The sequence below is a fragment of the Anomaloglossus baeobatrachus genome, chromosome 4, assembly GCF_048569485.1.
Source record: "Anomaloglossus baeobatrachus isolate aAnoBae1 chromosome 4, aAnoBae1.hap1, whole genome shotgun sequence".
NCBI lineage: Eukaryota > Metazoa > Chordata > Amphibia > Anura > Aromobatidae > Anomaloglossus > Anomaloglossus baeobatrachus.
Window position 1 is genome coordinate 672,424,925 of NC_134356.1, and position 24,056 is coordinate 672,448,980.

Sequence of the window (24,056 nt, forward strand, 5' to 3'; positions counted from 1 at the left end):
TCCACTTTTTCTCCACTTATTCTCCACTTTTTCTCCACTCTTTCTCCATTTATTCTCCACTTTTTCTCCACTTTTTCTCCATTTTTTCCTCCACTCTTCCTCCACTTTTTCTCCACTTTTTCTCCACTTATTCTCCACTTATTCTCCACTTATTCTCCACTTTTTCTCCACTTTTTCTCCACTTTTTCTCCACTTATTCTCCACTTTTTCTCCACTTTTTCTCCATTTATTCTCCACTTTTTCTCCACTTTTTCTCCATTTTTTCCTCCACTTTTTCTCCACTTTTTCTCCACTTTTTCTCCACTTTTTCTCCACTTATTCTCCACTTTTTCTCCACTTTTTCTCCATTTTTTTCTCCACTTTTTCTCCACTTATTCTCCACTTATTCTCCACTTTTTCTCCACTTTTTCTCCACTTTTTCTCCACTTATTCTCCACTTTTTCTCCACTTTTTCTCCACTTTTTCTCCATTTTTTCCTCCACTCTTCCTCCACTTTTTCTCCACTTTTTCTCCATTTATTCTCCACTTTTTCTCCACTTTTTCTCCATTTTTTCCTCCACTCTTCCTCCACTTTTTCTCCACTTTTTCTCCACTTATTCTCCACTTATTCTCCACTTATTCTCCACTTATTCTCCACTTATTCTCCACTTTTTCTCCATTTATTCTCCACTTTTTCTCCATTTTTTTCTCCACTTTTTCTCCACTTTTTCTCCACTTTTTCTCCATGTTTTTTCTCCACTTTTTCTCCACTTTTTCTCCATTTATTCTCCACTTTTTCTCCACTTTTTCTCCATTTTTTCTCCACTTATTCTCCACTTATTCTCCACTTATTCTCCACTTTTTCTCCACTTTTTCTCCATTTATTCTCCATTTTTTTCTCCACTTTTTCTCCACTTTTTCTCCACTTTTTCTCCACTTTTTCTCCACTTTTTCTCCATGTTTTTTCTCCACTTTTTCTCCACTTTTTCTCCATTTATTCTCCACTTTTTCTCCACTTTTTCTCCATGTTTTTTCTCCACTTTTTCTCCACTTTTTCTCCATTTATTCTCCACTTTTTCTCCACTTTTTCTCCATTTATTCTCCATTTTTTTCTCCACTTTTTCTCCATTTATTCTCCATTTTTTTCTCCACTTTTTCTCCACTTTTTCTCCACTTTTTCTCCATGTTTTTTCTCCACTTTTTCTCCATTTATTCTCCACTTTTTCTCTTCTTTTTCTCCATTTTTTTCTCCTCTTTTTCTCCACTTTTTCTCCACTTTTTCTCCACTTTTTCTCCATTTTTTTCTCCACTTTTTCTCCACTTTTTCTCCACTTATTCTCCACTTTTTCTCCACTGTTTCTCCATTTTTTTCTCCACTTTTTCTCCACTTTTTCTCCACTTTTTCTCCACTTATTCTCCACTTTTTCTCCACTTTTTCTCCACTTTTTCTCTGTTCTTTTTCTATGGTCGGTCTACCCATTAGCTCTGCCATGCATACTGTAGCTCTACACCTACTGCACATGTTACTTTATGATTGACATCTCTTTCGTACCAGAGCTGTCTAAGTCTACTCTGACCCCATATTTGTCATTACTATATTGTCCTTGTACTGTATTATGACATTTGTATCATGTGTTTCATTTCTTGCTGTGTTGCAGTTTTTTTGCTGCATCCCAATTGTACCTCTACATTGTTCGAGTTTATGTTATTGTTCTCTCACTCTTATGTGATACTGATTATTGTCATTTTTCATGATTACATGCAGATAAGTCCAATCTGACGAAGGCTCAGGCCGAAACGTCAATTGTAACTTGTTTTGGACAAAAACATATATGCTTATGAAAAAAAAAATGTTCTTAATAAGGACCAATAAAGAGTGATTTTGCATTACTATCCATTGGGACTTACTGACTTAGTCTGGGAGATTTAGAGTGCCGAGGTTACTCACTAATTTTATCTATTATTACCTCTGAGCACCTATATACCAGTGAGCAGAGCTTCCTCTACAGTAGTTCTCCTGATTAGGCATGCCCTTACCTCATGAGCAGGGCATTGCAGCTTTGGTAGCAACCATTACGACATGGACTCTGCTGCTGTGGACCCGGGGAGAGTGAGTGCAGATTCATTGCACCCACACTCCTCACATGAAGGGTCCGCACTCCTAGAAAATGGGGGATACGTTCCCTGAGTGTCTCCCCCCCATATTCTAGACGGTCCAGAGTCGTCGTGGGACCCCTTTATTTTTTTTCTTACAATAAATTGGTGAAAGAGGAAATGTTTTGGGGACTGTTTTTTCAAATAAATTTCTTTTGTCGATTTTTTGTTTTTGTTAGTACTGACAGTTTATGATGTTGGGTATCTAATAGACGCCATGACATCACAAACTGCTGGGCTTGATCTCAGGTGACTTTACAGCTAGTATCAACCCGATTTATTACCCCGTTTGCCACTGCACCAGGGCACGGGATGAGCTGGGGTGAAGCGTCAGGATTGGCGCATCTAGTGGATGCGCCACGTCTGGGGTGCCTGCGGCCTGCTATTTTTAGGCTGTGAAGGCCCAATAACTATGGACCTTCCCACCCTGAGAATACCAGACCACAGCTGTCCGCTTTACCTTGGCTGGTGATCCAATTTGGGGGGGGCCCTACTTTTATTGTGTAATTATTAATATTTATAAAATAATTATAAAAAAGAGCCTGAGGGGACCTCCACATTGGATCCCCAACCACGGTAAAGCTGCCAGCTGTGGTTTTCAGGCTACAGCCGTCTGCTTTACCCTAGCTGGCTATCAAAAATGGGGGGACCCAACGTCATTTTTTTTTTTAACTATTTTTTAAATAGAAAAAATTAATGGGCTTCCCTGTATTTTGATTGCCAACCAAGGTAACGGCAGGCAGATGGGGGTGGCAACCCATAGCTGTCTGCTTTATCTGCGCTGAGAATCAAAAATACCGCGGAGCGCTACATCATTTTTTTAAAGATTTATTTTTACAGCACTGTGATGTCCAGCAATCAAAATACAGGGAAGCCCATTTTATTTTTAGTTATTTAAATAAATAATTAAAAAAAAATATATGGGCTCCCGCTGCATTTTTTGTATTGCTAGCTAAGGGTAATCCAAGCAGCTACTGGCTGCTAACCCCCACTGCTTGGTGTTACCTTCACTGGCAATGGAAAATCCAGGGAAGCATTTTTTATTTTTTTTGCCAAAAAACTACAAAAAAAGGACGTGAGCTTCGCCATATTTTTGTATGCTAGCCAGGTATAGCAGGCAGGTGCTGGAAGAGTTGGATATAGCGCCAGAAGATGGCGCTTCTATGAAAATGCCATTTTCTGAGGCGGCTGCAGACTGCAATTCGCAGCAGTGGGGCCCAGAAAGCTCAGGCCAACCTGTGGTGCAGATTCCAATCCCCAGCTGCCTAGTTGTACCTGGCTGGACACAAAAATGGGGCAAAGCCTACGTCATTTGTTTTCTAATTATTTCATGAAATTCATGAAATAATAAAAAAAGGGCTTCCCTTTATTTTTGGTTCCCAGCCGGGTACAAATAGGCAACTGGGGGTTGGGGGCAGCCGTACCTGCCTGCTGTACCTGGCTAGCATACAAAAATATGGCGAAGCCCACATAATTTTTTCAGGGGGCAAAAAACTTCTGCATACAGTCCTGGATGGAGTATGCTGAGCCTTGTAGTTCTGCAGCTGCTGTCTGTCTGTATGGAGAAGAGCAGACAGCAGCTGCAGAACTACAAGGCTCAGCATACTCCATCCAGGACTGTATGCAGAAGTTTTTTGCCCACCAAAAAAATGACGTGGGCTTCGCCATATTTTTGTATGCTAGCCAGGTACAGCAGGCAGCCACGGGCTGCCTCCAACCCCCAGTTGCCTATTTGTACCCGGCTGGGAACCAAAAATATAGGGAAGCCCGTTTTTTTTAATTATTTCACTTATTTCATGAAATAATTAAAAAACAAATGACGTGGGCTTCGCCCCATTTTTGTGTCCAGCCGGGTACAACTAGGCAGCTGGAGATTGGAATCCGCAGCACAGGTTAGCCCAAGGTTTCTGGGCGCCTCTGCTGCGGATTTCAGTCCGCAGCCGTCCCAGAAAATGGCGCTCTCATAGAAGCGCCATCATCTGGCGCTGTATCCAACTCTTCCAACAGCCCTGGAGCCGGGTAGCTTGTTGGGTAATCATGAGTTAATACTGGCTTTGTTTTACCAGCCAGTATTAAGCCAGAGATTCTTAATGTCAGGCACGTTTGACCCGGCCATTAAGAATCTCCAATAAAGGGTTAAAAAAAAAACACCACACAGAGAAAAAATACTTTAATAGAAATAAATACACAGACACATTAGAGACTCCATCTTTATTACCCCCTGTCAGCCCTCCACGATCCATGGTCTTCTGTCTTCTTTCTTTCTAGTGTAGTAGTAGTGACGATTGTAGTGAGGATGAGATTCACCAGCTCATCACTTGGGGCTGGGGAACCTCCATCCTCACTACAATCATCACTAGTGTAGTAGTAGTGACGATTGTAGTGAGGATGAGGTGCACCAGCTCATCACTTGGGGCTGGGGAACCTCCATCCTCACTACAATCATCACTAGTGTAGTAGTAGTGACGATTGTAGTGAGGAAGGATGAGATTCACCAGCTCATCACTTGGGGCTGGGGAACCTCCATCCTCACTACAATCATCACTAGTGTAGTAGTAGTGACGATTGTAGTGAGGAAGGATGAGATTCACCAGCTCATCACTTGGGGCTGGGGAACCTCCATCCTCACTACAATCATCACTACAATCGGGAAGCAGCGTGCAGCCTTCACTCCGTGAGTGATCAGTGCTGGCTGCTAGCGGTAACGCTGAAAGACGCGTTACCATAGCAACGGTGCTCTCGGAGCCGCGGTTAGCGGTGACGTCACCGCTAACTGCATTGCTATGGCAACGGTGATCTCCGTTAATGACCGGCTGTGTCAGCCGGTCCCTAACGGAACGGGGAGTCGACCGTGTGCTAGAGCATGTCGCCGGTACACGGCGATACACATATGTGCACCGTGTACCGGAGAGATGCACTCGCAGGTCCTACATGACGTGTCATAGTCATGTGACCAGTCTGTAGCCAATGAGATAATAGCCACGTGACTGGTCACATGGCTATTTTGACGTCACGATAGGTCCTGCATCTCTGCTGGCAGTTCAGGTCACCGGGAGGATTCAGCGATCATCGGATGGAATAGCGGCAGGAGACAGAGTGCAGAAGGGATCGCGAGGACCGGTAAGTGTTATGGCAATGTTTATTAACTGTTTGTGTACATTTATCATGCATTTTTATGTGTTTGTGATTGCCTCCCATTATAGCCTATACGTTCGAGTTCGGTTCGTCGAACGTTCGACGAGCCGAACTCGAACGGGACCCCCGTTCGGCGAACCGGCCTCGAGCCGAACCGGGACCGGTTCGCTCATCTCTAGACAGGACGTGCGAGCGAGTAGATGTGGCCCTTTGTTGTGGCGAAATTAGAGCTTGCCCACGACCTCGGCCTCTGCCTGCACCACCATCACGTCCACTTCCTTGTTCCTTGCCAACGCCCTTGCGCATTTTGCAATGCTGTACTGACGTGTATTCACTAGACTTGTGCGTTATATCCAAGTTTGTGCAAATCGTGCACCTGTACGCTGCCACCGACAGGCACACACGTGCGGTTTTTAAATGCAAGCACGGACGCACTAAGAACCTAACAGGTTTTTAGGAGCAAAAATTAATGAGAAGTCTGACACTATCTGGACTGTTTTAGGCCTCTGCCACACTCACGTGAAATTCACGCACGTGCCGAGAGACACGTATTTTCCCTGCGTGTTGCGTGCAGGTAAGTACGTGTCTCTGGTACGTGCGTGACACGTGTGTTCTACGTGTGCTATCCGCGATAGCACACGTAGAATCGGTAATTATTATACTCACCTGGTGCTTCCTGATGTCCGCGCTGCTGTCCGTGGTGCTGATCCTCGGTCTCCAGCCCTCCCGTCTCCCCGCTGCTGCTGCTGCCAGGCAGTGAAGTGAATATTCAATGAGAATAATGAGCGGCGGTCGGCAGCAAGAGGCAGCAGCGGCAGAGACAGGAGGGCTGGAGAAGGTGAGTTAATGTTTTGTTTTTTTTTAAATGACATGTGTGTTTTCTCCGGCGCGTGTCACACGGGACCGCATCCACACTACACCCGTGTGGTGCGGGTGCGGGCCGTGTGACACCCGTGCTGCCGGTGAAAAAATGGACATGTCAGCGCTTTAAAAAACGCACACACGTACAAACGCACACGGACACACGTTCCGTGTGGTTTTACGTGTGTGTGCCTGCTACAATAGGGTAGCATTGGTTAAAGTGTCTCCGTGCCGCCGGTACGTGTAAAAAATGACAAACACGTGCCGGAGGCACGGATGTGTGGCGCAGGCCTTAGACTGTGTACACCAGCCCCAGATATGATGAAGGCTGGTATACGGTCACCACTAGGAATGGCTATATACCCTGCCTGCCTGCCTGCCTGTATACTGCTACAATAGTCCTGACAAGGACTCTTCTGGTCACTAGCCTGTATTCCGACCTGGCTATACCCTGCCTGTATATAGCAACAATAGTCCTGAGAAGGACTCTGCTACTGTACTCCGACCTGGCTATACCCTGCCTGCCTGTATACAACTTATTGTATGTCCTGAGAAGGACTTTTGGTCACACTGTTTGCAGCCCTGATCCGGAACTAACTATAAAGGGCCGCAAACCTTTCCCTGAAGCAGCAACACTCTCCCTGCACTGACTGTCTGGACGGCTGTGTGCAGAGCACAGCGCGCCCGCCGGTATAAAGGCTCGGTCACGCTGTGCGGGCCGGCCAATCACTGCAATTCCACAACTAACAGGGCTGTGGCATTGCAGTGGTCTGCCAGCCAATCCCTGCATGAGGGCTGGCTCTCAAAAGAGCGCCAACATGCAGAAATGAAGACCACGAGTACAGCACGAGTATCGCGAGATTACTCGGTCCCCGCCGAGTAGCCCGAGTACAGTGATACTCGTGCGAGTACTGAGTAGTAACAAGCATACTCGCTCATCACTACTAATCAGGAGACATAAGGGGGATACGGTCCAGAGTGTGTAGGAGCAATGCTGGTCCTACAGCGATGAGTATATATATTTTTTTAATTTTCTTCAAAGTGGCAAAAACTATAAGGCTACACTTTAAAGAGTTAATGCAGTTGTTTTTTGACACTAGATGGTGCTGCAGAGGTTTTACCAGTTACTACAGTAAATGTCTTTAGCCACTAGATGGTGCTGCAGGGGTTTTTTACCAGTTACTACAGTAAATGTCTGTAGCCACTAGATGGTGCTGCAGGGGTTTTACCAGTTACTACAGTAAATGTCTTTAGCCACTAGATGGTGCTGCAGAGGTTTTTTAACCCATACTGCAGTAAATGATTTTAGCCACTAGATGGTGCTGCAGAGGTTTTTTAACCCATACTGCAGTAAATGATTTTAGCCACTAGATGGTGCTGCAGAGGTCTTTTAACCCATACTGCAGTAAATGATTTTAGCCACTAGATGGTGCTGCAGAGGTTTTGCAGCCCAAGCTTGAATGTAAGAGCTTCCTTGCTCCTATCTCTCATAGGCATATTCATTTTTACCAGCACACCACATGGCCAGGAGTGGTATTACACAAACAAAATAAAAAATGTAAAAATAAAGTGCATTTGAAGATTTAAAGTGTGAGATTAGGTGGCATTCACCATGACACAGTTCAACCATTGGGGTAAAGCCTTCCTTTAGGTTCTTACTTCTGTCAGAAGTCAGGGCGTTCTTGTAGTTGTATCTTTGGAGGCCACATAATATGGAGAATATAACACACCTTGTTTTTGTATTACAATCTTAGGGATGATTATAATGGAAACATATTGGATAGCGAATATTACCAGGATCGCCAAATTGGCATCTCCAAACTATCAGTTTATTCGGATGATGAAGGTAAGTGCGACCTTAAGAATTTTATGAAGAATTATTTAAGACGGATTTTATCATAGGAGTGATAATAATGATAAAGTGTTATACTCACCAGTCCTAGCCCACCCCTCAACTGTCTAACCATTGCAACCCCCTGCCTGGTCATTCACTCACTTTGAGGCCCCCTTCACACGCACATGTAAAAAACGAACCGTATTTACACGTACGTGTTAAAGGGGTGGTTTGCTCCCCGTGTGCCGTGTTTGTGGCACATGCGTGTACTCCGTGTGTTATACGTAATAACACATGGAGAACGGAAAGCCCCGCCTTACCTGATTCTTCCGGAGCTGTCTGTGGTGCTGAATGACAGCGTCCGGCACAGGACACGCCCCGATGCTGCTTCCGGCCCCCAGTGAAGAAGATGCGTTGTTGAAATTCACTAGGGGATGGATGCCGGTGACAGCCGCGGCAGAGACTGCAGGGCTGGTGGAGGTAAGTTTGTGTTTTTTTTATTTTTAAAATGACACGTGTGTATCTCCGGCGCGTGTCACGTGGGCCCGCATCCACACTACATCCGTGTGGTACAGGTGCGGGCCGTGTGACCCCCGTGCTGCCAGAGAAACACGAACATGCATCAGTATGGAGCACACGGACTCACGTCTGCTCCACACGGAGGCACGGGCCAATGGCTGCACACGTGCGTGCACATAAACCCATTGATTTTAATGGATTTACGTGTGCCCGTGTCTCCGGTACATGCGGGCACGGACCTAGCACGTACCGGAGACACGTGCGTGTGAAGGGGGCCTGAAACAGGCTCCTGAGATGCTCAACACTATGTGGCTAAGTGTGATGCTAGTCACTAGGTGGTGCTAGACACTACTTGTGTGCAGTGTGAACGGAGAGGTAGTCAAACAAGCCGGGATCAGGAACCAGCAGGATATGACAGGACACAGGAAGCAGGCAGAGAAGAGAACAAGATACAGGCCGAGGGTCAGGATTGCAGGAGAATACATATATGATACAGGGAGCAGGAGGAGACGTGGTTAGGAGACGGTCCAAGGTCAGAAGCCAGGAGGGGGGCGGGCAGAGCCAAGTCAAGTCAACTACAGTCCAGGGTCAAGAAGCCAAGATCAGATAACTGTACACAAAAGGGAGCCAAGAGCACTTACTGCAAAACCAGGAAATATAACTGGCGACGTTACAGGCAAGCATGCTCCCAAATGAAGCTGAGTGATCACCTGGAACAAGGAGCATCTTCGTAAACCCCTCCCAGCAACAGCGTAGGACCCAGTTCTGAGAAACAACCCATCCACAGGAGCTCAAGACAAACTGCAGAGCATCTAAACCTGAAAAACAGTTTGCACGACGGAACAGGAAAGTACCGGCTCTGCAGGAGAGAATGGCACAAGATGCTCCGCACATCGGAACCATGACACCTCCGCTCTTTAGTCCCGATCTTCCGGCACTGCAAAAGGTCTAGTCAATGCCGGAAGATCTGCCCCGAAGAGCATGGACCAATCCAAAGTAAAGAGAGGAGCGGGCAAAGAACTGACAAATCAGGAGGCAATACAGATGAGTAGCGGATAAGGACAAGGGAGTAGGGGATATTTTAATATTTTTTCCGATTATTAAGCTTTGTGATGCGGGGAGGCCTCAGACCATAATAACAGTATTTTCGCTCATCTCTGGGTGAAGCCTTTGCGGTTATATGGGGGAGGGAGGACTGTGACGACACAGACTTTTTCAATGTGTGTCGTGGGTTAAATTTCTTACAGTAGCCAGACGTATTGTTCTTCTGTGTGTTAACTCATGTTTGCTAATCTAATGTAAATTACCTCAGTGGCCATTGTCTAGTTTGTGGATTGCAGACTACATGTAAATATCCTCAGTCTTTCTATCCATATCATTTAAATGAACATTATCCATGCAGCTTGAAATTCATCCAATAAGAGAAGCAACCTTGTACAACCAATCCGATAAGCGCACAGTATATCCTAAGGGAAAGCTATGGCTATAAAAAGGGACTTCTTGGAATAACCAGTTGTTGATGGAAGTTGCATGATCCAGTCTAAGCTCTTAGAAGCTGGCTAGGGGATCAGAACCAGGATGCCTTGTGGACTCGGTCTAGGGACTTTGGTTCCGACTAGAGGATCACTTGGCTACATGGCTTCAATCTAGGGACTCCGATTCCGATTGGAGACCATACCACAGTCTAGGGATTTCGACTCTGGCTGCCAGGATTATATCATCATACCAGAGACTACTTAAGGAAGAAACCCAGGTTGGGATAATTTGCTCACCTGGCTACAGACTTTGCGGTCCTCAGCCAGCTTCCTAAATCTGGCGTTATTCCATTCTCGGTGGGTGCCCGCCGAAAGCGAGGTGCTGCTGGATTGGAGTAAGTAGCCCTGGAAGCTCTGAGGCACGTACATTCTAAATCCCTGGTGAGCCAGCGGAAGGGTGAGAAACTGTTGCCTGTTACATTTGTGTGTTTTGCTGGTTATGTGCTATGTGCCATTAATTGTTGGGGATCCAATAAAGTCTTAATATTGTGATTCCCTCACCCTGTGTTGTCTGAGTAGTGTTCCGCCCATGGTTAAGGAGGTCGGGCGATCAGTTGGGATGAGCCCTGGGCCATGCTGTCTTTCTAAAGGTGGGTGGGCCAGCGGATGAGAGCACTCACTGACCCCCGTGTCTCCACAAGGACCACTAACTCGCTTTGGCCACCATGATTGCAAAGAAGAAGTGGTTTTATCGCTCCCTCCTGTCTATGACATGGTATCAGCCCCCTAGGAAATTCATATTTCTATCATTCTGAAATGAAAAGTTGATGAAATGTAGTATCTTACCATGTGCCATTTTCTATAACAGAATGCTTTGGGAATGCTGTTTCTACACATAATACTTTCAGGCCATCTCTGGACAAAGTAGACCAAACAATGAAGGTAAGATAATGTTTATTGAGACTTGTCACTCCATAAAGTTTAACATATTTGGGATTAAATGTAGTGTTGCTCACTGCATAGCTACTATATCCACTGCCGGGCTATGGATCAGTGTGAACGATGCATACAAAGTTTTCTACAGCCTGCATTTGCGCATGCACATATTTTGATAACCCAGAGGTGAGCTCAGAGTCAGTGCATGGTCAGACCAAAATTGATATCTCAGTTCACATGTGTAGAAAGAATCTATGAAAGTGCTCTAGATTGGTAAACATTAGACCAAACACTCTGCATGCACTGGTTTTCAGTTCTACGCCAGCTTTCATGATGACAGACACTACACGTGTGCTGAGTCTGTAGTGTACGGAGTGGAATGTGTCCATATACACCGCGTGACAGTTGCGCTCAGACTTTCAGATGTCTGGCACACTACAAAACACCACGTACCAAGGGGGACACTGGGGACACTTTAACAACGGTGGGCCCTGTCACTAGGGAGAAGGAAGATGGGACATCTCCTGCACTCAACTGCAGCTGCACCCTGAGCTCCCTAGCCAATCCTTATACTGGTTGTTTCAATCTGTCACCAAGCAGGATACCTTGAACCCTAGTAAGCCCTGAAAATAACCCTGGAAAGTGAGCTGGCCGGCGAGGAACACTAGTCCCACCGCTGCATTAATATAACATGAAGGGTAGAAAGACAAAAGGGGAAAAAGGATACAAACTCCACAGTTGCAGCCAGACTCCAAGTCAGCAGATGGAAGGCCAATGGTCCATACCCCAGCAGCTCCTTTCACCAAGGCAGCCAAGACAGAATGGATTCTATCAACAGCCAAGGCTGTTGTCATGATTCGCCTCCCTATCCACATGGCTAGGGGACGGAGCCTTCTCTCAGGCCTCACTTCCGGCCCCTGGATGCCTTAAAAGCTGACACTTCCAGTGAACCAGCGCCGGCTATAAGCTTAGCTCTGCTTTGCCTGTGATTGCTGGTCCTGTGAGTGATATCCTGATCTGTCTGTTCCTGTGCCCCCGTGCCCTTGTCTGTGTTCCATCCCTTGGTCGTCCCTCCTGTCCTCTGTCCCCTCTCCTATTTCCCCACTTGGTTGCTTTCTACGGTACTGACCTTGGCCTGACTTTGACTCCGCTTTTGCTCGTCCCTCCGGTCCTGCTTCTGCCCGTACGGTGTTTGACCCAGCCTGTGTGACTATTCCTTGCATACTCTGCAGCTCTGCTTCTCAGCTGTGCTGATTAGGCAGTGCATGAGAACGCTGTGCATTTCCTTCCTGGTTCTCATTGCTCTGTGTAGTGTCGTCTGCTGCAGAGCTCTGGCTCCCCCTTGTGGCAGCATTACAGTATAGCCGGCCTCAATAGGCTTTATCTCCCATAGGGGGGGGGGGGGGGGAAGCCATTTAATTCTTGGTAGTGGGATCCAACTTTGCAGGATAACCGACTATAAAAGGATCCACTCAGTACTTTGTGCGAGCAAGTAGCCAACCTTACGCAGCTGGTGCAGGATTTGGCTGCAGAGCATCGCACCCTGGTAGCTTCACACAACATTCTGCAGAGTGAGGTTTCTGCTTCTGCGGGGGTCACCTCGGTGGCAGTTACCTCACAAACCGTAGGACAGCAAGGTCCCACTGATGTCCAACTGACCTCCCCCGAACCCATGGTGATGCTCCCCGATAAATTCTTGGGGGAGAAAAACCTATTTCGGACATTTAGGGAGAGTTGCAGGCTTCTCTTCACTCTCCGGCCTCGGTCCTCGGGGAATGAGACCCAGCAGGTGGGGATCATCATGTCGTTACTTAGAGGGGGTCCCCAGACCTGAGCGTTTTCCCTACCCCCTTCAGCCCCGGAACGGCATTCGGTTGACCTCTTCTTTGACTCCCTCAGGGTGATATATGACGAACCAGACCGTGTACGGGTGGCTGAGGACAGGACCAGGTGTCTCACTCAGGGAAACCACACTGCTGAGCTATATTGTTCTGAGTTTCGGCAGTGGTCCACTGAGGTACGATGGAATGATTCTGCACTCAGGTGCCAATTCCGGAGAGGTCTTTCGGACTCCCTGAAAGACGCTTTGGCTCTGCACCCTCCTCCCAGCACCTTGGATGATGCGATGACGGAGGCAGTTCGTATGGACCGCAGATTACGGGAAAGAAGGGGAACCATGCGTGGGATTCTGCCCCCTCTACCTAGGGCACCTTCTTTGCCGGCTATGGAACAGATGGAAGTTGGAGTTGGAGCCATCAGTCCAGATGAGAAGTAGAGGAGAAGACGCCGGGATCTCAAGCTGTGCTTCTATTGTGGACACCATGGACACTGGAGGAAAGACTGCCCGGCTTGCCCCTCTGCTAAACAGTCGTCGGGAAACTTCTAAGTCTGGGTAACGGTCGAGGAGGTTGCCCAGACTATCAGGTACCTTTCCTCTCCTCCAATAAGATACTTCTGAATGTCGACCTCCGGGTCAAGGAGTCGGTCTGGTCTGCTACTGCCTTTGTTGACTGTGGGTCCGCTATGAACTTCATTGACTCTGAGTTGGTCCAAAGATTAGAGTTAGGGACAGTGAGGTTAGAAGGACCCATTCAACTCCTGGCAATTGATAAAACACCTCTGCCTCAAAACCTCATTCGGTTTGCTACAGAAAAATTTACTCTTGTGATCGGGTCTCTGCATTCTGAAACTATATCTTGTTTTGTAATGGCCAATCTCCCTGCTGGATTAGTGTTGGGGTATCCATGGTTAAGGTTACATAATCCAGTTATTGATTGGGAGTGTCGTACCATAGTCAAATCGAGTCCTGCTTGTCATAAAAGGTGTTTACAATCTGTACCTGTGTTCTCCGTAAGTCCTGAGGGTCTTCCGGAATACCTGAGGAACTACGGAGACGTATTCTCGGAAACAGAGGCTGACGTTTTGCCGCCTCATCGCCCATATGACTGTGCCATTGATTTACTTCCCAATACCAAATTGCCCAAGGCCCGTTTATATCACCTCTCGGGTCCAGAAAGGGCTGCTATGAAATCATACATATCTGATAGTATACGTAAAGGGCATATCCGTCCTTCTTCTTCCCCTGTGGCCGCTGGGTTCTTTTTTGTAAAGAAGAAGGACGGAGGATTAAGGCCATGTCTCGATTTCCGAGAATTAAACAAAATTACTGTGAAAAACACGTATCCGCTTCCACTCATCCCTGATCTCTACAACCAACTCTCTGAAGCCCGGTGGTTTACCATACTAGATCTCAGGGGGGCCTATAATCTTATCCATATTAGAGAAGGGGATGAGTGGAAAACGGCCTTTCTGACGTCAGAGGGGTTATTCGAGAATTTGGTGATGCCTTTTGGTCTAACAAATGCCCCTGCGGTGTTTCAAAATTTCATCAACGATATCTTCTTTGATTTTCTTGGTCGTTTTGTGGTCATCTATCTCGATGACATTTTGATTTATTCTGCCGATAGAGATACGCATATTATGCATGTTCGCTCAGTATTATAGAGATTACGTGATAACCATCTGTTTGCCAAGCTTGAAAAATGTGTTTTCTCTGTTCAGGAAATAGCCTTTCTTGGGTTTCTCCTTTCTCGTGATGGGTTTAAAATGGACCCAGGAAAGGTGCAGGCTATCGTGGATTGGGTGCAACCCAGGGATATCAAGGCGCTACAACGCTTTTTGTGTTTCGCAAATTATTATCGAAGGTTCATTAAGGGGTTCTCTCAAATTGCCAAGCCATTGACTGACTTTACACGGAAAGGGGCGGATCTGCAGAACTGGTCGCAAACGGCTGTCCAGGCCTTTCTTGAGCTAAAGGACCGGTTCATGTCTGCCCCAGTCCTGGTACAGCCTGACCTCGAGGCGCCGTTTGTTGTTGAGGTGGACGCCTCAGAGGTGGGGGTGGGAGCTGTTCTCTCTCAGGGCCCTGCTACTCTGACTAATCTGCGACCATGTGCGTTCTTCTCCAAGAAATTCACTCCAGCTGAGAGGAACTATGATGTGGGTAACCGTGAATTATTGGCGGTAAAGTTGGCATTCGAAGAATGGAGACATTTTTTGGAGGGTGCTGTTCACCGTATTACTGTCATCACTGATCATAAAAACCTCGCGTATATCGAGTCCGCCAAGAGATTGACGCCTCGACAAGCGAGGTGGGCTCTTTTCTTTTCTAGATTTCATTTTTGGATTACTTTTCGGCCGGGGTCTAAAAACATGAGGGCAGATGCACTGTCTTGTAGTTTGGACCCGGTGTCACCTCCAGAGCCTCCTTCCTCCATTCTTCCACGAGGGGGGGTGGTCGCTGCCTTGTCGTCCGAGTTAGAGGCTGAGGTCAGGGAGGCCCAGTCCTTAGCGCCATCTTCCGCTCCAGAGACTAAACTGTTTGTCCCTTTGCACCTCCGGTTACGAGTACTTCAAGAGTTTCATGAGTCCGTACTTAGTGGCCATCCTGGAGTTACAGCCACCCGCAGGGCTGTTTCTCGACTGTTTTGGTGGCCGTCTCTTCACTCAGATGTTGCTCGGTTTGTGTCTGACTGTGCTACATGTGCCCGTGCTAAGGTATGTCGTAACTGGCCGGCCGGGGAACTGGTTCCATTACCTGTTCCTGAAAGACCATGGACCCACTTGTCCATGGATTTCATTACGGACCTCCCTGTCTCAAATGGTATGACTGTGATCTGGGTGGTGGTAGATCGTTTTAGTAAACAGGCACATTTTGTTCCCCTCTCCGGTCTACCTTCTGCTGCGACCCTTGCCAACCACTTTATTGAGCAGGTGGTTCGGTTACATGGGTTGCCCCTGAATATTGTGTCTGACAGGGGGGTACAATTCATTTCTCGGTTTTGGAGGGCCTTGTGCAGGCGGTTGGGAATTGAGTTGTCCTTCTCATCCGCCTATTATCCCGAGTCCAATGGGCAGACAGAAAGGACGAATCAGACCCTTGAGCAAATCCTGCAGTGCTTGGTTTCTGCTCAGCAGGAGGATTGGTGTACGTTTTTGCCCCTTGCGGAGTTTGCATTCAATAGCAGAGTCCATCAGTCTACGGGAACTTCTCCCTTCTTCTGTAATACGGGTTGCACTTTCACTTCGGGACCTTCTCTAGAGTGGATTCGGGGTGTTCAGGGGCCGACTCCATCGTTCGGCATCTGGGGGAGGTGTGGAAGGAGGTACGGCGGTGCATCGTGACGGCTCAACAGTCCCAGAAATGCCAAGCGGACAGACGCCGTTCTCTGGGACCCCCCTTTCAGGTGGGGGACAAAGTGTGGCTGTCCACTCGGAATATCAGGCTCAGGGTTCCGTCTGCTAAGTTGGGTCCTAAGTTTATAGGGCCCTATGAGATCATCGAAGTGGTCAACCCGGTGGCCTTTCGGTTGCAACTGCCCCAGACCTTGCGTATTCCCAATGTATTTCATACCTCCTTGTTTAAGCCATTTGTCCCTTCGGTGGTGGATTCTCAGACCCCTCCGGCTCCGATACTGGTGGACGGTGAGGAGGAGTACGAAGTTCAGCGTATTATCGACTCTCGTTGGGTTCGTAGTTCTCTCCAGTATCTGATTCATTGGAAGGGTTACGGTCCGGAGGACCGGTCCTGGGTGTCGGCTCGCTCCGTGCGGGCCGATCGGTTAATTGCGGCTTTCCACCGGAAGTATCCTGGGAAGCCTGGGGGTCAGGTGGCCCCCCATTGAGGAGGGGGTACTGTCATGATTCGCCTCCCTATCCACATGGCTAGGGGACGGAGCCTTCTCTCAGGCCTCACTTCCGGCCCCTGGATGCCTTAAAAGCTGACACTTCCAGTGAACCAGCGCTGGCTATAAGCTTAGCACTGCTTTGCCTGTGATTGCTGGTCCTGTGAGTGATATCCTGATCTGTCTGTTCCTGTGCCCCCGTGCCCTTGTCTGTGTTCCATCCCCTGGTTGTCCCTCCTGTCCTCTGTCCCCTCTCCTATTTCCCCACTCGGTTGCTTCCTACGGTACTGACCTTGGCCTGACTTTGACTCCGCTTTTGCTCGTCCCTCCGGTCCTGCTTCTGCCCGTACGGTGTTTTACCCAGCCTGTGTGACTATTCCTTGCATGCTCTGCAGCTCTGCTTCTCAGCTGTGCTGATTAGGCAGTGCATGAGAACGCTGTGCATTTCCTTCCTGGATCTCATTGCTCTGTGTAGTGTTGTCTGCTGCAGAGCTCTGGCTCCCCCTGGTGGCAGCATTACAGCTGTTGGCTATTGTCACTATTTGAAGGTGATGGGCGTGGTCATGGAGCGGCTGTACCTGACATGGACTGCTAGAAAGCTGCTGGCAACAAAACTGACATTAACCCTTAATACACCAAAGGAAAGGAAAACACATTTAAACAGAGTATCAGAGCATTGTGAGGCTGCAGACCCAAACCTGTCACAAGTCTCTAAATGCAGAGAGACGGCCATGACAGTTCTCATAATTCTGCAAACTCACATAAGAAGCGGTCATGGCTATGTGGTTGTGCTCATTCTGGGACTGAAGCCTCTAAAGTATAATGTACAGCTTCTTGTAGAGCTTCGATAGAATACAGGTAAACCTCTGCGCATGCACCGGCTTTTCACACTACACCCGCCCACATAAGGACAAACACTTTCAGCTCTCCGCCAATCAGAAGTCCAATGTTGGGCTCATGTAGATAAACCAGGACACTTAGACAGCTTTGGTCATGATGCAGCTTAGTGATAGGCAACCCCAGCTGTAAAGTTTGGGGCCCGTACCAGATACATAGTGTTCGTGCATGGACTCCAAACACGGAGTTCTCAGGGAACGCTATGTTAATGTTCAGGTTCAGCCACCTGGATAATTTAAAGAAAAAGAAAGAAAACCGTAAAAAACAGGCGTGTTATACTTAGCAAGTTTCCCACACGGCTGTAACACTACATCTGGGTCCGCTCATTAACCCTTATACATATTCACTGCTTCTTCCACTTACTGTCAGTCCCAGCATCTGTAATTGGTTGCAGTCACACCGCGCCCCTACTGTGTTACAGCATCTGTGTATGGATCGAATCACACACACTTTCTGCATCACTATAGTGGTGGCATAGACCCCCATATTGTGATACCCAGTGCAGAAAAAGAATACAGCTAGAGGCTGCAGCTCCCAGCCGTGTGCTTATTTGGCTGTGTGTCAAAATAGGAGGGACCCCATGTGGCTTGTGGAGTGGGGTACCCCCAAATTTTAACACCCAGCCAAGATAAATTCAACAGCTGGGGGCTGGTATTCTCAGGGTGGGGAGACCTATGGTTTTTGGACCCCCAGCCTAAAAACAGCAGCCTGCAGCTGCCCCAGAATTATTACATCTATGAGATGTGACAATCCTAGCACTTTACCTGACTCATCCCAATTGCCCTGGTTTCGGTGGAAGTTGAGGTAATAAGGGGTTAATGACAGCTCACAGCTGCCATTAAGCCCTAGATTAGTGATGAGAGAGAGCCCCCATTACTAATCTCTAAGTGAAAAGAAATAAGCACAAACACCAAAAAAATCCTTTATTTGAAATAAAATACAAAAAACCCATCCTCTTTCTCCAATTTATTAACCCCAAACATCCAGGTCCAACATAATCCACATGAGGTCTCACAATGATCCCGGCTCTGCTACATACTGAAGTCACACACTCGGGCACAGAACAGAACATGACTGCCCGCTGCGGCTTTAAGCAGAGACTGCATTGCAGACCTGTCTGTCACCTATCTCTAAGGTGGGCTTTGCACACTACGACATCGCAGCTGTGATGTCAGTGGGGTCATGTCGGAAGTGATGCACTTCCTGCGTCGCTCTTGACATCGTAGTGTGTAAATCCTAGATGATACGATTAACGACTGCAAAAGCGTCGTAATCGTATCATCGGTGTAGCGTCGGCGCATTCCATAATTACGCTGACGCGACGGTCCGATGTTGTTCCTCGTTCCTGCGGCAGCACACATCGCTGTGTGTGAAGTCGCAGGAGCGAGGAACATCTCCTTACCTGCGTCACCGCGGCTCCCAACGGCTATGCGGAAGGAAGGAGGTGGGCGGGATGTTTACGTCCCGCTCATCTCCGCCCCTCCGCTTCTATTGGCCGCCTGCCGTGTGACGTCGCTCTGACGCCGCACGACCCGCCCCCTTAATAAGGAGGCGGTTTGCCGGCCAGAACGACGTCGCAGGGCAGGTGAATGCATGTGAAGCAGCTGTAGCGATAATATTCGCTACGGCAGCTATCACTAGATATCGCAGCTGCGACGGGGGCGGGGACTATTGCGCTCGGCATCGCAGCATCGGCTTGCGATGTCACAGCGTGCAAAGTACCCCTACGTCTATGGACAGATCTGCAATGTTGGGTTACATTTTAATAATCAGATAGCCATTAGTGTATAAGTACTTGGTGATGTGATAAAGGCTTAAACCAAATCACATCTGCCTATCAGCCTGCAACTTTTTAATTTTTACCTCTCTGGCCTATCTGCACAATCACAAAACTTAAGTCTTAATTTTCCCTTAAACCCACATATAAGGTGACTTTACTATTTTTCATCATATATAGAGAAACTTGCATTATATAGTTCAACCACTAGGTGTCGCTTCAGCCTATTGCACTGAGGATGTAGAGAGAGAGCGCAGTTCTGTGTCATGTCCTCCCCCTGCAGCACCCCATGTGGTCAGGCTTAGCATTACATGCAATAATTGAAAAATTGTAAAGATGACGAGCCAATATCCCAAGCTAAAAATTGTAAAGTAACTAAATCTACATGTGTAGACATCCGATCATATAAGTCTGAGTAATCTTTTTCCATTTGTTCTTTCTTCTGCAGGTGAATATTAAGAGACCAGAGATCATTTATTTGCCAAACATATCATTTAACGATTATAATATCTAGCTAAGCTGCATGGGTCTGATGGAGCACTGAAGACACTACGATAAGACCCCAAAGAATCTCAATAATGAGGTCCAGAAGTGGTCATGCCCTATGGAAATACATGGGACTTCTTATACAGCTCAGATAAGCTACAAAGTAAACCTCACAGGTTCTAGTTTCCATTTCTTCAAGGATGAGGGCACCATCCTTTTATTTTTCCAATTATTTCAGTGATTACGGAAGTACAATGTGCACCACAGGTCTTCACGCCAATGGTCCGGTTTCATGTAGGGCTTAAGGTCCAAGGCCAACTACAAGAGCGGCCAGCAGAAGACAACCTCATGAAATGCCGGCCGCTACAAAGTGGGTTTAATATGAATGTGAAAAGTGAAATCCACATGTTCTGTAAGACCGGGAGGAAGGATTACAGTAGGATTTATCCCTCTCGAGGGTCAGCATTGCCCCATTCTACCATTCTGGAGGCTACGCTGTGGCCATAGTTTCCATAGCACATCACTGTATTGTTATGTTCTGTATATCATTATGTATAGCATTACTATTGTAAATAAATTATTATTTTCTTCATTTTGTTTTGACAATTTATTTCTAATATGTATTTTTTTTTATAGTTCATTCAATGTTTTACTTCCTATGGCCATACTGTGACATTAATTATGTTGTGTCTGGGCCTTGGCATACAGCCGGAGCTCTACATCTGCTCCAATTTATTGGGTTGTTTTCTACAACCGTAATGGTTGTGTGGTTTGATATTTTTAATTATTAACCAATAAAGGTTATATTTTAATAGTTACCACACTTCATACAGTACAATTGCTTGGCTGTATATAATGGGGGGGGTGGGGGTTCCCAGAAAAAACTACTAAAAAATTCTAGCTTCACATCGGTCCTCTACATTCAATTTTTTCAGATTTGATATCGTACATAGGACCTACGTGGCATCTATACGATATAGCTGTATTACATACAGTCTTATACCATATAAATAAAATTCAAGTTTAAGCATATTTATAATGATTAATGTTCTTATGAGATTTTCGAAATGACATATTTGGATAACAACCTAGATTGAAGTGATTATAATTCATTGAATTTCCAGTCCTGGTATGATAACTATACTGAATAATATCTAATCTAATCTTTTTTTGATTATGTTCTAATGTTAGGCAGGCTTTGCATACTACGACATCGCAGCTGCGATGTCGGTGGGGTCAAATTGAAAATGACGCACTTCCGGCATCGCATGTGACATCGTAGTGTGTAAAGGCTCGATGATACGATTAACGAGCACAAAAGTGTCGTAATCGTATCATCGGTGCAGCGTCGGCGTAATCCATCGTTACGCTGACGCGACGGTCCGATGTTGTTCCTCGCTCCTGCGGCAGCACACATCGCTGTGTGTGAAGCCGCAGGAGCGAGGAACATCTCCTACCGGCGTCACCGCGGCTTTTGTAGGATATGCGGAAGGAAGGAGGTGGGCGGGATGTTTACATCCCGCTCATCTCCGCCCCTCCGCTCCTATTGGCTGCCTGCCATGTGACGTCGCTGTGACGCCGCACGACCCACCCCCTTAATAAGGAGGCGGGTCGCCGGCCAGAGCGACGTCCCAGGACAGGTGAGTCCATATGAAGCTGCCGTAGCAATAATGTTCGCTACAGCAGCTATCACAAGGATATCGACAGGGGCGGGGACTATCGCGTGCGGCATCGCAGCATCGGCTTGCGATGTCGCAACGTGCAAAGCCTGCCTTAGTCTAAGGAGTGTCTGTTTTCAGTGTATGTTTTTAAATTGTTTTTAACAAGTAAAACGTGGAGTTAAAAATTACCCTATTTAAGTGGTTAATACCCACGTCTTTCTGTATGGACCCCTGAAAGCACCCCTAGAGGTGCGAAACGGTACCGTCGTCCTTGTGCTCCGCTCCCCCTCGCTCCCCCATGTTTGTATCACCTGTCTGCAAAAAGGAAAAATAAAACAGATTTTTTGACACCGCAGAATGCTGCCAAACTCCTCTCCTTTTGCGACATAAGTATTTGTTCTGATTTCTTGGCAACAGCACCGCAGTAGGTCAGGACTTCCACTTGCCGTCAGCTTTTCCATACAGTAAAGTCCAATGTGAGTATACAGCAGCCGGCCTGCACTCCAAAGTGCCCATATGACGGGCTCCATATGGAATTAAGCCACAGGACTTCATTTCAGTTTGTTCCACAGAACGGTAAGCAGTGCAGTGCACTACGTCTTTCTATTAGGCTATGTGCCCACGCTGCGGAAAATGCGCAGATTTTGCCGCAGATTTCCTGAAAATCTGCAGCTCAGGCACTTCCAGCCATTTCTATGGCATTTTGGAAATGCTGTGCCCACGCTGCGTATTTTTCCGCAGCGGATTTCGTGCGGATTTTGATCCGGAAAAATCTGCAACATGTCAATTATTGTTGCGGATTTTCATCCGGATTTTGGCTTTAAAATTGGGGGGAAAAAAAAAAAATCCGCACCAAAATCCGCATCAAATCCGCGGCAAATCCGCACCTTTGAAAAGGTGCGGATTTTGCGGGAAAGCTGCGGATTTTGATGCAGAAAAATCCGCAGCTACATTCTCCCGTGGACACATAGCCTAATACTTAATGGCCCTTAATACCGCACCAGGCTGTGCAGGGCGACCATAAGGCTATGTGCCCACGCTAGAATGTCCATGCGGATTTTTTTGCCTGAAAATCCGCAACTTTCGCGGCAAATCCGCACCCGCGGATTTGCCGCGGATTTACCGCGGATTTGCCGCGGATTTTGATGCGGATTTCATTTTTTTTTTTCCCCCATTCAAAACAGAAAATCCGCACCAAAACTGCACCAAACAATTGACATGCTGCAGTTTGTTCCGCATCAAAATCCGCGGCAAAATCCGCAGCGGAAAAATCCGCAGCATGGGCACAGCATTTCCAAAATGCCATTGAAATGGCTGGGGAGTAGCTGTGCTGCAGATTTTCGGCAAATCCGCGCTAAATCCGCGTCAAAATCCGCGTCAAATCCGCGATAAATCCTGTAGCGTGGGCACATAGCCTTAGAGGACCTACCACAGATATCACAGAGATAACTACTGTATGTGAGTACAGATAATGCAGCAGGTATCTCCTGCAGTCCTATATAACCCCTGCAGCACAATGTAGGAGATGCCACCTGCAGTCCTATGTAACACCACAGAAAACATAGTGATGACTCTCTGAATACAGATAATGTAGTAGATGTCACCTGCAGTCCTATGTAACACCACAGAAAACATAGTGATGACTCTCTGAGTACAGATAATGTAGTAGATGTCACCTGCAGTCCTATGTAACACCACAGAAAACATAGTGATGACTCTCTGAATACAGATAATGTAGTAGATGTCACCTGCAGTCCTATGTAACACCACAGAAAACATAGTGATGACTCTCTGAATACAGATAATGTAGTAGATGTCACCTGCAGTCCTATGTAACACCACAGAAAACATAGTGATGACTCTCTGAGTACAGATAATGTAGTAGATGTCACCTGCAGTCCTATGTAACACCACAGAAAACATAGTGATGACTCTCTGAATACAGATAATGTAGTAGATGTCACCTGCAGTCCTATGTAACACCACAGAAAACATAGTGATGACTCTCTGAATACAGATAATGTAGTAGATGTCACCTGCAGTCCTATGTAACACCACAGAAAACAGAGTGATGACTTTCTGAATACAGATAATGTAGTAGATGTCACCTGCAGTCCTATGTAACACCACAGAAAACATAGTGATGACTCTCTGAATACAGATAATGTAGTAGATGTCACCTGCAGTCCTATGTAACACCACAGATAACACAGTCATATCTCTCTGACTACAGATAATAGTCCTGCAGTCCTATGTAACACTGCAGATAACAGTGATGTAAGGTAAAGAAAATGTCGCTGCTATGATGTAAATGTTGCTACCTGCGCTGACATCTCCGCACAGTCCCGGTGTATGGAGTCTGCAGGAGGACGCAGAATTCAGAGCGTACGGGGAAATGTACGGCAGAGAGGACGGGTCTCGTCACACAGATAAGGGGAAGATGTCACCGAGGTTTATCCTCAGACACAGAACTGCACGAGGAAGTCACTGATATCTACTGGAGATCTCACCTGTCCCAGATCAAAGATCAATTGTGTCCATTGTGTTCTGATTATGACCCCCAGCAACTGCTTGAACGAACATACAGAAGAGCTTGGCTGATCTGTCAGCAGGATTTTGCTATGTAATCTGAAAGCAGCGTAATATAGGGGCTGAGAT

General features: G+C 46.9%; 1 protein-coding gene across 1 annotated transcript in view; it reads left to right on the forward strand.

The window, feature by feature from the left end:
• The window catches only part of LOC142302087 (uncharacterized), a 92,815-nt gene extending 72,486 nt beyond the window's left edge, over positions 1–20,329 (forward strand). Inside the window, exons 9-11 of the mRNA XM_075343166.1 lie at positions 7,884–7,975; positions 10,826–10,899; positions 19,700–20,329. Of these exons, the coding sequence (XP_075199281.1) occupies positions 7,884–7,975; positions 10,826–10,899; positions 19,700–19,765 (232 nt within the window). The 3' untranslated portion in view covers positions 19,766–20,329. The remainder of the gene's footprint in view (positions 1–7,883; positions 7,976–10,825; positions 10,900–19,699) is intronic.
• Positions 20,330–24,056: the final 3,727 nt, after the last annotated feature.